Source organism: Schistocerca americana, chromosome 6, assembly GCF_021461395.2.
Source record: "Schistocerca americana isolate TAMUIC-IGC-003095 chromosome 6, iqSchAmer2.1, whole genome shotgun sequence".
NCBI classification, from domain to species: domain Eukaryota; kingdom Metazoa; phylum Arthropoda; class Insecta; order Orthoptera; family Acrididae; genus Schistocerca; species Schistocerca americana.
Window position 1 is genome coordinate 377875913 of NC_060124.1, and position 16859 is coordinate 377892771.

Consider the following 16859-nt stretch of genomic DNA (forward strand, 5'->3'; position numbering starts at 1 on the left):
CCAGTCGGATTAGGGAAGGAAGTCGGCCGTGTCCTTTCAAAGGAACCATCTCGGCATTTGCCTGAAGAGATATAGGGAAATCACGGAAAACCTAAATCAGGATGGCCGGAAGCGGGTTTGAACCGTCGTCCTCCCGAATGCGAGTCCAGTGTGATAACCACTGCGCCACCGCGCTCGGTGTTGTTGTTGAGTTCGTGAATGGAATTTTTTGGCCTCCACGATCGTTTCAGTGTTATCAAAAAATCCGTTAACATTTGAAAATGTACAACTTCATGAAATAATGTAGGAAGAGACATAAAACTTGATATAAATGCCTGAAATTCCATGGATTTTACTGAAAGCAAAAACGAGTGCAAAAGCCAACGAACAGATGGCGCTGGACAGAACATGTTAGATACGCCGGATGAGAACCGTGCATAAACCGTCGGCGTGAAGGTACGAGAAAGGCCGATGTGTTGCAGAATCGCATCATCCCTAGCCTGGGTGGTAAATACCTGCTGGAAGGTATGCAAGATGGCGCTCCGTCCCATATTGTTACACGTGTGGAAGATCGCCTGTGCACATCTCTTGGTGACGGTCGCGTGCTGACGCGTCACTTCCGTTATGCTTGGCCAAACCTCAATCCGACCTGAAATCGCAAGTCTACCGCGAACGTCCAACCTCATTAGGGATCCTAAAAGACAACATCCGACGGTAATTTCTCACCATATCCACCGATATACACTCCTGGAAATGGAAAAAAGAACACATTGACACCGGTGTGTCAGACCCACCATACTTGCTCCGGACACTGCGAGAGGGCTGTACAAGCAATGATCACACGCACGGCACAGCGGACACACCAGGAACCGCGGTGTTGGCCGTCGAATGGCGCTAGCTGCGCAGCATTTGTGCACCGCCGCCGTCAGTGTCAGCCAGTTTGCCGTGGCATACGGAGCTCCATCGCAGTCTTTAACACTGGTAGCATGCCGCGACAGCGTGGACGTGAACCGTATGTGCAGTTGACGGACTTTGAGCGAGGGCGTATAGTGGGCATGCGGGAGGCCGGGTGGACGTACCGCCGAATTGCTCAACACGTGGGGCGTGAGGTCTCCACAGTACATCGATGTTGTCGCCAGTGGTCGGCGGAAGGTGCACGTGCCCGTCGACCTGGGACCGGACCGCAGCGACGCACGGATGCACGCCAAGACCGTAGGATCCTACGCAGTGCCGTAGGGGACCGCACCGCCACTTCCCAGCAAATAAGGGACACTGTTGCTCCTGGGGTATCGGCGAGGACCATTCGCAACCGTCTCCATGAAGCTGGGCTACGGTCCCGCACACCGTTAGGCCGTCTTCCGCTCACGCCCCAACATCGTGCAGTCCGCCTCCGGTGGTGTCGCGACAGGCCTGAATGGAGGGACGAATGGAGACGTGTCGTCTTCAGCGATGAGAGTCGCTTCTGCCTTGGTGCCAATGATGGTCGTATGCGTGTTTGGCGCCGTGCAGGTGAGCGCCACAATCAGGACTGCATACGACCGAGGCACACAGGGCCAACACCCGGCATCATTGTGTGGGGAGCGATCTCCTACACTGGCCGTACACCACTGGTGATCGTCGAGAGGACACTGAATAGTGCACGGTACATCCAAACCGTCATCGAACCCATCGTTCTACCATTCCTAGACCGGCAAGGGAACTTGCTGTTCCAACAGGACAATGCACGTCCGCATGTATCCCGTGCCACCCAACGTGCTCTAGAAGGTGTAAGTCAACTACCCTGGCCAGCAAGATCTCCGGATCTGTCCCCCATTGAGCATGTTTGGGACTGGATGAAGCGTCGTCTCACGCGGTCTGCACGTCCAGCACGAACGCTGGTCCAACTGAGGCGCCAGGTGGAAATGGCATGGCAAGCCGTTCCACAGGACTACATCCAGCATCTCTACGATCGTCTCCATGGGAGAATAGCAGCCTGCATTGCTGCGAAAGGTGGATATACACTGTACTAGTGCCGACATTGTGCATGCTCTGTTGCCTGTGTTTATGTGCCTGTGGTTCTGTCAGTGTGATCATGTGATGTATCTGACCCCAGGAATGTGTCAATAAAGTTTCCCCTTCCTGGGACAATGAATTCACGGTGTTCTTATTTCAATTTCCAGGAGTGTATGCTGTACAATGGTGTTCATAACGCTGTCCCTCGACTACAGGTATTGTTGATGAATGATGGCTGAAATGTTTAGCATTTGTTATAATGCTAAAAATCAATTGTTACGCTAATTATTGCTTTTGTAGCATGTGACACGCCATGTTTTGGTCATTTTGTACACATTGGTAGGGTGTCAATAAAACTCCATGCTATTTCAAGCAAATGTGCCAATTATCACCTCTCTACCTACATTATTCCGTGAAGAACTGAATTTTCAAATGTTAACGGACTTTTGGCTCACCCTATATATTTCACACGGGCGAAATATTGTTGTTGAAAATTTCTGCCAAAATTTGAACTGGCTACCTCTGAAACAGAGCTTGGAGCTGTGACTACAATACCTGCTGTAGCGCCTCCTAAGGGCCAAGAGTAAGCAAGGCTGCAGGGTGGCCAATGGTTATGGAGGTTGGTTTGTTGGCGCTGTAAGACGCAAAGCAGCTGAGGCCATAAACGCCCAAATCATGACTTAAAATATATGGTTTTCTAGGGAACGCATTTCGTGGTTCATCAAGTTAGTTGACACATCGGCGCATAAACGGCATGATTGTAAATTGTGTTCAAATCTTCAAATGTGTGTGAATTCCTAAGGGACCAAACTGCTAAGGTCATCGGTCCATAGTCTTACACACTACTTAAACTAACTTAGACTAAGTTACGCTACGAACAACACACACACCCATGCCCGAGGGGGGACTCGAATCTCCGACGGGGAGAGCCGTACGAACCGTGGCAAGGCGCTCTAGACCACGCGGCTATGAATAGTGATTGCGAGCCTGGAACGCTAGTTAAAAAGCAACAAAGATAGGGGAAAGGTAACATGAACAAGAGTAAAAATTTGTAGAGCAACCGTTGTTGATGGTACAAAATTAAGTCTGCTTCATTTTGTCACAGGGAGTAAAGAGTACAACACATTCTCAGCCTGTGCTGCCCTCGGATAATTCAGGTGGCAAACACACATTGAATAAAGTGGAGGTGTTAAAAACGGACATTAGGTTCGAAAATGACGCACCGTGAGCGGTTCCTTACAGTGAGAGCAAAGTGATGCGGGATCGCCGCTTAACAGATGACGATGGTTAAAAAGACACTGTCCTGTTTTTAGTCTAGTTAAAATTATCTCCTAGCGACAAGACGGACGAGAGGAAGTCGCCCAAGCTCCCTGATCATGTTCCCGCCGAGAGATGACCTGTATTTTTATCAGAAAAGCTGTTAATCGTCCGAGGGGATAGAAGTGCAGCATGGCAGCAGCACCAGCAGCCTAACTCCCCAGCATGACCTGGAATACAAATGAACGACTCATTGGTGCCAGCATCAGCGAACGATTTGAAAACGGAATAAATCACGGAATAATGCAGATAGAGAGGTACATATTGACACACATGCTTGGAATGACATAGGGTTTTATTAGAACCGAAAAATACAAAAGTTCAAAAAATGTCCGACAAATGGCGCTTCATCTGATAAGAATAGCAAAAATTAGCATAACAAAGTAAGACAAAACAAAGATTATGTTCTTTACAGGAAATGCTCAATATGTTCACCATCATTCCTCAACAATAGCACTGTAAAGCATGTCCGGAGTTATGGTGAGGCATTGGCGTCGGATGTTGTCTTTCAGCATCCCTAGAGATGTCGGTCGATCACGATACACTTGCGACTTCAGGTAACCTCAAAGCCAATAACCGCACGGACTGAGGTCTGGGGACCTGGGAGGCCAAGCATGACGATTGTCATGCGCAGTCACTGACGTTTTGCTATCCAGCGCCATCTGTCGGACATTTTGTGAACTTTGTTTTTTTTTTTTTTGTTCTAATAAAACCTCATGTCATTCCAAGCATGTGTGTCAATTTTTACCTCTCTATCTACATTATTCCGTGATTTATTCAGTTTTCAAATTTATACTGACTTTTTGATCACTCGGTATATCGCACAGAGGCTCAGGAGGATACCGAGGGAATCTGAGCATGCAACAGATTAGAGTTTCCGTGTCGCCAGGTGTACGAGGTGACCAGATAAAGGGCAAACAGCTCTGCAGTAGAAACCGAGCACTGGTATGTGACACAACAACTAAAAATCCCTTCACACCGGGATGCTCTGGAAGTCAGAAACTGTGGGTGTGATGATTACAGAAACTTTTCGTGGGATGAGTTTGGTGGTGTTGTGGTGAAGGAGATTTTTTTTTTTAAATTCGAAACATAAGGTATTTTAGGATAGGACAAAGGAATGAGTTGGAGTTTGGAGAGTGGATTTTATTGGTTCAGGAATCTCACGTTCGTGTGAGGCTTTGTTTGTCTTCCGAGATGGGTGAAGTATTGGTGATCTTTAACATCGCACCTGCAAAATGTAGCTGATGACCTCCAATATTCGAACAGGCTACCTCTGAATCAGAGCCACTGCACGGTGGTGCTACACACGCTCCAACTACAGGGGTGGATCAGTGTTGTGAGCTCCATCCGGTGTGGTATTACGGACGATAGGTGGCAGGCGCGCCTACAGTACCTGCTGCAGCGCCTCCTGGTGCCCACAGCCCAGCTTGAGCCTCGCGGCGAGCACGAGCGCCTCCAGTGGCGTGACGGCGGGCCGCAGCCGGTCGTCCTGCTGGATGTAGACGGATTGACGCCGGAACGCTGGCCCACACCGCACACCGTTGGCCCGCACGTCGCCTTCCGCGCCACGAGTCCTGTCAAGCACACAGCAACGTATGAGGTCATCTGCTGCACGCCAAGAACTCCCGCAAGATTCTGCTCTTAATCAGAGTTGTAAAACTACCGTAGACCATCATGAGTAATCGTACACTACGGTGGTTTTCCCAGTAGCTTTCGTCAGTTAAGATCGTAATCGCTTTACCTGTACTTTATGCGTGTAGCATTCCTATCGGGCGTCGACTCATTTTGATCGCTTTGTTTGCAAAAAAATGGTTCAAATGGCTCTGAGCACTATGGGACTTAACATCTGAGGCCATAAGTCCCCCAGAACTTAGAACTACTATACCTAACTTTAAGTAGTTCTAAGTTCTAGGGGACTGATGGCCTCAGATGTTAAGTCCCATAGTGCTCAGAGCCAGTTGAACCATTTAAACCTTATTAACCTAAGGGCATCACACACATCCATGCCCGAGGGAGGATTCGAACCTGCGGACGTAGCGGTCGCGCGGTTCCAGACTGAAGCGCCTAGAACCGCTCGGCCACACCAGCCGGCTCGCTTTGTTTTCGAATGCAATTAGTGTCTTATTAGATTGCCCTAGAAACTAGAAGCGATGAACTGACAATAACCTGAGTGATGGAGAGAATAAAGGGTCGTTAACCTACGGAACATTTATGGTCACCACAGCTATTCTTCTGTCTATGGGTTAAAAATAAAGAGCATTTATAGCAAAATTAAAATTACCAATACTTAATTCAGCTTTTATTCGAAAATTGTTGATCTTTAACGTGAAACAGAGGGATGTTGTAGCACAAATAAAAAACAATATAGATATTTGATACAGCACAATGAAAAGCAGCTTCCTAAAAAAAGATAAAATTTATAATAAAATGCAAAACAAAAACATATCAAACAACTCTTCAATACGTCGTTGAGTTTATATAACACACGTTTATGTTATGCTGAAACAACTTTCGCACTTATAAATAATGACAGGAAACTCGTGGCTTTGATCATGATGATTCTATTGAGTATGAAAAATAAAAATAGTAGTATAGGTTTTTTATCTTTGTGCACGTAAACTGTACTTGCATCAAACGTACTTGCTTCGGCTACGTGAAAGCGCAGAAGTTAGGCGATTGACTAATAGTTACTACAAAATACAATTTATATTTTGTAAGGATATAGAATACACAATGGACTAACACTAACGATATGCGCGGTGCTAATTTGTGCAAAAAACACAAATGGCCGGCTCCCAGTTTCTCTCGCTCGTTCATTTATGTCTTTTTCTCTACCAATGATACCAATACTACCGGTAATTCTAACATTTACTACGTACCAAAACGACCGAACCGTAGTTTTGGTGGAGTGCAACTCTACTGTTAATATACTGCTGACCATTAAAAATGCAACACCATGGAGGCACCTTGTAATAAACAGTAAACTGATATTAGGGGTACTACACTACTGCATGCTCGGATAAGCACGTCATAAACATTTCAGAGCAACTGCAACGGAAGTAGAGTCAACTACACATGAAAAAAACCGAACACGTGCGAATTGGACTCGCGTTCTAGGGTTCTGTACAAACTTAATTATGTATACAGATAATAACAACAATTTCGTGTGGCTCAACGGCCTGGTGCGAGCCTCTCTATTGGGTGCCACTTCGGCGCCTCGCGTGTCCCTAACTTACCCCATGTATCCAAATGGGAAAAGTGGACCTACATTTCAATGTGGAATCCCTACCACGTGTTGTTTCTGACGACTCTTAACATTGTTGAGAGGTGGGGAATAGGTTAAAACGAAGACTGAAAAATCTGTGGCCCAACCGAGATTCAATCTTGCGACTATGAATTACCAGATACGAGGTTTACCGCTAGACCACCAGGCCCGACATGTATATAGACAGTTCGTCCATAAGTCTAGCCGAATGAGTTTGCAAATATCAAAATATGTAACATATATGGCCCTATCGTCTGACTGCATTGACTTGGAAACTTAATTTTTTTTAGACTGCCAAGGGACTGTAGACCTCAGTACTCGACATAAATTTCAATTTGATACACATACCCGTTCCTGAGAAAAAGAGGTCTTAACAATACGGACAGACGGACGGACAGGCAGGCAGACAGGCAAACGTACAATAAATGGCAAAAAAGTATTTTTCTACATGTGATATAATAACAAATGAACAATTTTCGGACTTTTTCCTTTACTCTTACTGTGAAATCTTGCTTGTTGCCAAATTTTATGATTTTATGTCAACGGGAAGAGCCCTATAGGTTCTGATGAGCGAGTCAGCAGATGTCGAAATGTGTGACTTCTACTCTATAGATATAGATATATATATATATATATATATATATATATATATATATATACCGTGTAAAGAAAACTTATGTTACACTGAGACGTTCAAAATCAAAAATCATTACCAAATGTACTAAATGTGGCATTCATGATCTATGCAACGAATTTTGATGTAATGCAATCTAATTATTGCCACCCCAAATCTCGTATCATACCCGAGACACTCTCTCCCCTATTTCGCGACAGTACAAAGCTTGCTGCCCTTCTTTAAACTTTCTCGACGCCCTCCGCCAATCCCATCTGATGCGGATCTCAAAACGCAGTGTAGAATACGATATACATGGCCCACTCGCATTAATGTGACCACCGCCTACGTTCGATGTGAACGTGCAATAACCACTTCAAACGGCAGTGGAAAGCTTTAGCAGTGGAGAGTGTATAAAGCGTATCAGGGTGGTGGTGGGGGGAGGGCGACGGAGAAAACAGTGCAGTCGTCCTCGTAATTGCGGAATCACAGCGGTTTATTTGACGTCCAAAAAGGCATGATCACTGGTTTTCGGGGCAAAGGCGGAAGCATTTCCGAAACGGCTAAGTTTGTAAACTGTTCGCTTGGCGCCGTGGTTAAAGTGTACTGTGCATGGATAAATGGTGCTATCCAAATCCAGCACAGAGGCACCCGTGGTACTCCACGGGCCATAGATGAAAGGGGTGAACGACGACTGCGCATTTGTGTACGGACTTGTAGACGTCCAACTGTTGAGCAGCTGACCGCCTATACGAATCAAGCGGCCACCAACAATGTCTCCTGAACGAGCGTTCAGCGAAATTTGTTGTTTGTAGGCCTCTGCAGAAGACGCGAGGTTCATGCACCCATGCTGGCTACTGTTCGTTAGCGACGAAGGCTGGAATTTGCACGCCAATACGGCAACCGGACGTCCACTGAGTTGCGACAGGTGGCCTTTCCAGATTAATCACGCTTTATGCTCATGGGCACGAAACATCTGAAAGCAAACACCTTGCAACAATCGTGGGAAGGGTCCAGACCGAAGAGGGAGCGTTATGGTCTGCGTAATATTTTCGTATAATTCTTTGGGTGACGTTGTCATCCTGGAAGGCACAATGGATCATCTAAAGTATGCATCTTTACTTTCAAACCATATCCTCCCGTATTTGCACTTTCTTTTTCCCCGGCACGATGTCGTCTATCAGCAGGACAATGAGACGTACCACAAAAGTCGCAGTGTACGTGCGTGGTTCGAAGAGCACCAGGATGTGTTTACCATACTCCCATGCCTATCAAACCGTCCGGATTAGAGCCCAATCGGGACCACTTTGATCAGGCTATTCGCGCCGTGGGATCTCAACCGAGAAACCTAGCGTATCTAGCCACGGCACTGGAGTCGACATGGCTCCACATCGCCGTTGGTACCTTCCAGAACTTTGTTTACTCTCCCCTTCGCGTCTCGCAGCGGCCCGTGCTAAAAAGGTGGTTATTCAGGGTGACTGGGCGGTGTAATTTTCAACTTGTACCCCTGCCCGTTCCTGAGAAAAAGGAGTCATAATAGACGAACGTACTGACAGACACAGGATAATATTGTCATTCTTTCAGGATTCCATAATTTTCAGTTCAGGGACAAAACCCTAAAAATTACGTAGAATGTCCGTTTTTTGTGAGAAAATCGTACTATGCGTTATGTAAGAACCAGAAACGCCCACCAGCACATTTTGGAATTCGACAGACGCAAGATCGTGGCCCATCGCGACCTTGGTTCACCGATTTCGCTGTATTGCTCCTCGCTTGGGTTAGGATCCCACGATGCCAAGCAAATATAGAGTATATTGGTTTGGAACGGCCGTAGTCAACGGTACCCAAGATATCAGCGGCGTTCAGGACTAGCACCAGAGTGCATTGATATGTTGTTCACCCTGGCATGCAGAATGATACCACCTAGGTTGAGTCAAGAAATGAGCTTGTCCGCAGCATGATAAGGATGCACACGGACGATGCGACGTCGTCTGGAACACCACGGGTTGTCAGCGTAGAGACTACTGAAGAATGGTTTCGCCAATTGCGATTATGGTTCAGCATTAGCTGCACAATATTCCAGAAAAAAATGAAAATTTGTGCCGGATACGGACCCGAACCCGCTAACGGTCGACTTAACCATTTCAGATATCCGAGCACGCCTCCAGGTGCGACCCAAATATTCAATTGTGCTGATGTATGCTATATTCCCTTGTCTTCGCAGTAGATACCGCGATCCCGCAGAGGGTAAGAAACTTTTTCTCTCGTCAGATTGCATTGCCAAGACACTAAATATTTAAGTATTTAGTGCCATGGTAAGCAATTTGACGGGAGAAACGCAGTGTCTTACCCAGGGCGGGAATCACAGTAATATAGTGGGTGTACAAGGGAGTGAAGACAACAGGACAGCTGGAGATTTGGGTCGCACCTGGAGGCGTGCTTGAACAGTCGAAGTTGTTAAGACTGCTCATGACAAGCAGGAAATCCGGGTTCGAGACCTACTCCGGCACGAATTTTAATTTGGTCTGAAATATGCAACAGCTGATGCTGAGCCATAATCGCAGTTTGCGAATTCATTCTGCACTGAATGCCGTTGTTAATCGTTAACGCATTGCATCCATCTCCGAAGGAACCTTACTTCGGACTACGTACTACAACACACAGTTCACTACAGTAGAGTCTATTGTTGCAGTCTTCCTTGACGTGGCAGCAGAGAGAGGTGGATGGACAGTGATGTAGTCAGTGGCAACACGACACAGTAAGTACAAGGGAGGCGTTTTGTTTTAATGCAACTGTATGGGGGCGAGCGTTACCCTGTCGGAAAATACCCCCTGGAATGTTGTCAATGAATGATTGCACAACATAATCACTTCCGGTTCAAATTTCCGATAATTTGGACAATAATCGTTACACTTCCCCGACCTTCCTTAAGGTCTCATGGACATGACGTTATCGTTCAACACAAGAGTACATACGCTGAAGGAAGAAAATTACAACATCAAAAATAAAATTAACGTAGAGTATTCAAATTTCGGGAATATATTTGTCTAGGTAACATATTTAAGGGATTAACATCGCAAGATTACAGATTAATGTAAGCGCGAGATAAGTCACTGCAAATGTGAAATGCTGGTACATTGATTACCGGTGTAACGCCAGAATGTTGCATGCACGCATGCAAACGTACATGCATTTTGCCGTACTGGTGTCGGATGTCAGTTTGTGGGATTGAGTTCCATGCCTGTTGCACTTGGTCGGTCAATACACGGACGGCTTGTGCTAGTCGTGGATGATGCTAGAATGGTCGTCCGATGACGTGCAATATGTGTTGGATTTGACACAGATTTGGTGATCGAACACGCCAAGGGAACGTGGTGACACTGTGTAAAGCGTTTTGTCTTACAACAGCTGTATGGGTGCAAGCGTTATCCTGTTGGAAAATATCCCCTGGAATGATGTCAATGAATGATAGCACAACAGGTCGAATCACCAGAATGACGCAGAAATTTGCAGTCAGGGTCCGCGCGATAACCACGAGAGAGGCTGTAACTCCAGGTGTTGCTGAATTGTGGCTAGGATACAGAGGGGTTGGTTGCAGGCCCTCAATTGTCCACCACCTAACCAACACACAAGGTCGTCACTGGCACTGAGGTACAAACAGCTTTCATCAGAAAATACAACAGACCTCCACCCTGCTCTCCAACGCCCTCTCAGCTTGAAACTACTGAAGTCTCAAATGGTGGTGGTTTAGGGTCAATGTAATGCACGCTACATGGTGTCTGGCTCGGAGCTGTCCTTTAAGTAATCGATTTGTGACAGTCCACTGTGTCACTGTGGTGCCAACTTTTGCTCAAGTTGCTGCTGCAGATGCAGTACGATACGCCAGAGCCATACGCCGAACAAGATGGCTTGGTGGTGTCTGCCACGTGGCCGCCCTGATCCCTATCTTCTTTCGACCGTACATTCTTGTGACCACCGCTGAGTATTTCCCTCGCCGTCCCAACCTACCTCTTCCATGCAATTTTTTTAGAACTATTGGAACTTTGATAGCTTGTACTCCAACGTTTCTTTCAATGTCTTACGAAATTAGGGAACCCACATAAACAAATGTACTGATCTGTTCATTCGTCTTCTTATTATTATTTGCGTTTCATAACAATAAATTTTATTTTACGAACTCAACTTTTCAAAAATTGTGTCTTTCTGCAGTTATCTGTAGAATATGGTGTATTTCTGGAACTTATACTATTTCTGCGAGCATGTAGTCGCCAAATAAAACTTTTTCCCCAAATAAAACCTTTACTTATTCGCTATTACCATTGAGAAATTACTGCGACAATGCAAATTGAGAACAATACAGGTAAAAGTGGACATTTTTATTGAACTCCGAAGGTTATCATTTGTTTCTCCTGTTGTACCTAATTAACACGTTCAGTAGTATTTTTGCAATATGTTTTATTTTTTAATCATGTTTTGAGAATGAGAACATGGTAAAAAAATTAATAATGTGTTATGGGTACCCTGCTTAATTCAAGCTTTACCGCAGTTTACTTTTCTGTACACAACTAATTGACATGACATGACTGAGAAATATAATACACTGTGTTATCTGTAAGTTTGCTGATTGCCTGAGAGAGTTGCAGGAAGCAGTGGAAGGAAGCCCGACGCCCACACAGAACGCCAAGGGATGGGCAGCCGTGCGGGGTAGGAGATAAGGTCCGCCTACCTCCCAAAGTGCAGGATTCTTAACCTGTGCTTCAGGCTTCCACCAAAGCACATAAACTACTGGCCATTAAAATTGCTACACCAAGAAGAAATGCAGATGATAAACGGGTATTCATTGGACAAATATATTATACTAGAACTGACGTGTGATTACATTTTCACGCAATTTGACTACATAGACCCTGAGAAATGAGTACCCAGAACAACCACCGCTGGCCGTAATAATGGCCTTGATACGCCTGGGCACTGAGTCAAACTGAGCTTGGATGGCGTGTACAGGTACAGCTGCGCATGCAGCTTCGACATGATACCACAGTTCATCAAGAATAGTGACTGGCGTGTTGTGACGAGCCAGGTGCTCGGCCACCATTGACCAGACGTTTTCAATTGATGAGAGATCTGGAGCATGTGCTGGCCAGGGCAGCAGTCGAACATTTTCTGTATCCAGAAAGGCCCGTACAGGACCTACAACATGCGGTCGTGCATTATCCTGCTGAAATGTAGGGTTTCGCAGGGATCGAATGAAGGGTAGAGCCACAGGTCGAAACACATCTGAAATGTAGCGTCAACTGTTCAAAGTGCCGTCCATGCGAACAAGAGGTGACCGAAAAGTTTAACCAATGGTACCCCATACCATCACGCCAGGTGATACGCCAGTATGGCGATGACGAATACACGCTTCCAATGTGCGTTCACCGCGATGTCGACAAACATGGATGCGACCATCATGATGCTGTAAACAGAACCTGGATTCATTCGAAAAAATGACGTTTTGCCATTCGTGCACCCAGGTTCGTCGTTGAATACACCATCGCAGGCGCTCCTGTCTGTGATGCAGCGTCAAGGGTAACCGCAGCCATGGTCTCCGAGCTGATAGTCCATGCTGCTGCAAACGTCGTCGAACTGTTCGTGCAGATGGTTGTTGTCTTGCAAACGTCCCCATCTGTTGACTCATGGATCGAGACGTGGCTGCACGATCCGCTACAGCCATGCGGATAAGCTTCCTGTCATCTCGACTGCTATTGATACGAGGCCGTTGGGATCGAGCACGGCGTTCCGTATTACCCTCCCGAACCCACCGATTCCATGTTCTGCTAACAGTCACTGGATCTCGACCAACGCGAGCAGCAATGTCGCGATACGATAAACCGCAATCGCGATATGCTATAATCCGACCTTTATCAAAGTCGAAAACGTGATGGTACGCATTTCTGCTTCTTACACGAGGCATCACAACAACGTTTCACCAGGCAACGCCGGTCAACTGCAGTTTGTGTAAGAGAAATCGGTTGGAAACTTTCCTCATGTCAGCACGTTGTAGGTGTCGCCACCGGCGCCAACCTTGTGTGAATGCTCTGGAAAACTAATCATTTGCATATGACAGCATCTTCTTCCTGTCGGTTAAATTTCGCGTCTGTAGCACGTCATCTTTGTGGTGTACAATTTTAATGGCCAGTAGTGTAGATTAAAATCATTTAAATTTTGTACGCAATCAAAACTAAAATCGTCTTACGTACTCTCTAAAAAAAGAAAAATGCTGAAATGTTAGCCCAGGAAGGCTTGCCATGAAGGGCAAGAAAATGGGATGTAGAACATCGTCAACGTAGCGCTTTGTTGTAAGGGTGCCATAGTACCCCAGACAATCAATCTTGATTGTCGGGACGTACGGCGGGCGACAGTCCGACTGGTATCCTACAGCTGCCCAGGACGTTTCTACACATGTCTTCGGCCTGTAATCTCATTGACTGGAATAGAACTGTCTGCAGTGATAATTCACGCTTCAGACTGAGCACCGACGACAAGTGAAAACGTGTCTGGAGATGCCCCGGACGGCGGTGAGATATAAACAAGACTGTCGCCCGCCATACGGCCCAACTGCCAGGAACAATGGTCTGGGGTGCCATTTCTTTTCACAGCAAGATCCTTTTGGTTGTCATGCACGGCACCCTTACAGTAAAGAGGTACGTCGAGGATATTCTACGCCCCGATTTGTTGCCTTTCATGGCAAGTCATCCTGAGCTTACATTTCAGCATGATAATGCCAGCCTGCACACTGCGAGAGTTTATACTGCACGCCTTCGTGCTAGCCAAGTCCCACCTTGGCCTGCAAGGCCGCCAGACCTTTCACCAATTGATAACGTTTGGTGCATTGTGGGCGGGGCTCTCCAACTAGCTCTGGATTTTGACGATCTAACGCCCCTACTGGATAGAATCTGGCATGATGTCCCTCAGGACGACATCCAACAACTCTATCAATCAAAATGCCAAGCTGAACATCTGTTTGCATAACGGCCAGAGGTGGGCCAATGCATTACTGATTTGTTCGGTTTGTGAAACTCTTTCTCTTGAATAAATCATCCAATGTTTCTGAAGTTATAATTTTTGTTTGTCTCTACATGTACATCGTATCCATAGATTTCCGTCTCATTCGGACAATCCCTTCATGGTGCGCGATTTTGTTTTGTCTTAGAGTATATTTACATGTTTAATAAAGATCTTAACTGTAACAATTACGTACATATATCAGAAGGAAGGGAAACCATACGTAATAGATTGAAGTGCACAGCAAACGCCAATGATTACCCGACACAGTATTGCCAGCTGGTTAACGTTGACTGCTACAGAAAACAAATGACTGCCTACTGACTCAGGTCTAGGGAGCCGATTGGCCAGATTGATACTTAGCACACTCTACATCTCTGTAACTTGTATTCTCAGCGCGTTTGTACTGTATGATTCACAAGGAATGAGAAAATCGAAGCACGACTTGTCTTTCTTGAATTGTAAGTTCTATGCTTATTACTAACAGTCCATAATGTTTTATAATGAAATGAATACTCTTAGCTGCATACAGGCGTTGATATAAGTCAACGGGGACAGTTGAAAATGTGTGCCCCGTCCGGGACTCGAACCGAGGATCTCCTCCTTACATGGCTGACGCTATATCCAGCTGAGCCGCCGAGGACGCAGAGGATAGTGCGACTGCAGGATCTCTGGCACGCCTCCCGTGAGACCCACATTCGCAACTTATTGTGCTGCACTATATTCATAGTGCCCCTGCCAATCATACTCATTACTCGTGGCTTTACTGCCGATTCCCGTAAGAGTTCGGGCACTGTTTGTGCATCCGCACAGAAGAAGATGGTGAAATGGACTTAACTAATATATATATATATATATATATATATATATATATATATATATATATATATATATATATATGGTATTTGTTCTTTCGGACATGTCCGAAAGAACAGATACCATCTTCATATATACACAATGTTTTACTTTCGCTGCCCATGTATTGAATTTCACAGCACTCAAACAACGTAGACTGAAGTCCCGCAATGAAGCTTCACATGCGTGCTCTGTTTCACGCACGTAAGAATTATTTCTACAACTACGAGGTCGTCGCAAGTTCAAGGCTGCGACAAGTGCTGTTATTGTGACCGTGGACTGGAAACGGCGCTGTTACGAAACGAGTCGAATCACAGTTGCTTGCGTGCTTCGTTTATCTGACGCGGGGCGGAAGGAAAGCGGAGCAAAAACAGCACAACACAGATAAAGCAGCTGCTGCGTGGCGGAAACCGTGAATCATTGTCATAGGCTGGAGCATGTGAGCAGCTGATTCACGAGGGCGAGCAGTTCAACAAAGGGCGCTTACGCGAAGTTTCATCAACTGTCTGCATGTCCTAGCAATAGGCACGAGTAAGCAACGTGTCTCGCGCAAAAACACTTGTCTCATTCACTGAAACTGTTCTGTATCTGTAGAGGAGTGGACCGATGTACCGTTCGTTACATTCCAGTTTTTATCAGTGGGATGGTTTACAGCAAAGTTAGCAAAGCTTAGTTCAGTTAAGTACGCATGGTCTAAAATTTTTCTAGTTAATATTTTTCTGTGTTGCTTGCGCTTGGAATGAAACTGACTTTCAGTTACAATTGTAGCAGTGCTCTGGAGGAGGAGGACGAAATTACCGTTTAACGTCCCTTCGACAAAGAGGTCAATTGAGACGGAGGAAAGCTCGGATTAGGGAAGGATGGGGAAGGAAATCGGCCGTACCCTTTCAAAGGAACCATCCTGGCATTTGCTGAAGCGATTTAGTGAAATCACGGCAAACCTATATTACGATGATCGGACGCGGGTTTCAACCATCGTCCTCCAGAATGCGAGTCCAGAGTGCTAACCACTGCGCCCCCTCGCTCGATGTAGCATTGCTTAGCGATATAGGACTATTAGAGAAGCTGCGCGGGATTAGACGAGCGGTCTAGGGCGCTGCAGTCATAGACTGTGCGGCTGGTCCCGGCGGAGGTTCGAGTCCTTCCTCGGGCATGGGTGTGTGTGTTTGTCCTTAGGATAATTCAGGTTAAGTACTGTGTAAGCTTAGGGACTGATGGCCTTAGCAGTTAAGCCCCATAAGATTTCACACAGATTTGATTTTGAACTGTTACATCAGTGCTAACGGGCTTATTTCATTCCCGCCGTAGTTCCGCGAGTATGACGGGTCTGAGAACTGTGGCGCTGCGGTCGCTTCATACTCGTCGACGTTCTCTCTTACTGAAGCGTGCAGAGTGTAAGACTAGTCGTGACATTGTTAGTACGAAAGACGAGTACACGATGTTTCTGGTGTAAAGCATAACTGACAAGGTGAAATGATCGATTGTCGAGATCGGCTAGCCTTTAACGAAGCTGTGTTTTGTGGGACTGGGAAGGGTACAAGACGAAAATTAAATGAGGTAAATTAACAATGCAGATGTGTTCCATTACAGGAGGAGTGGTATCTGGAATAAGTCTCACACTCTAGCCCACACTTCAAATGAAAAACATACGAATTTTGTCCTTTGCAAACGAAATGTGTGTTCTTGTTTATTCCACCTTCACCATCAGAAAACATATGAGCTGTGTCAAACGAAAACTGGGCACAGAGAAACATGACTGTTACATCCCTGCGCCAAAAAGCGCTCTATTCC

At 46.0% G+C, this 16859-nt stretch overlaps 1 protein-coding gene across 2 annotated transcripts in view; it reads right to left on the reverse strand.

Moving 5' to 3' along the window:
• The window catches only part of LOC124619362 (ATP-binding cassette sub-family G member 1-like), a 779674-nt gene that overhangs the window by 67050 nt on the left and 695765 nt on the right, over positions 1-16859 (reverse strand). For both annotated transcript variants that reach the window (XM_047145685.1, XM_047145684.1), the window contains one exon: positions 4682-4862. In XM_047145685.1, the coding sequence (XP_047001641.1) occupies positions 4682-4862 (181 nt within the window). The remainder of the gene's footprint in view (positions 1-4681; positions 4863-16859) is intronic.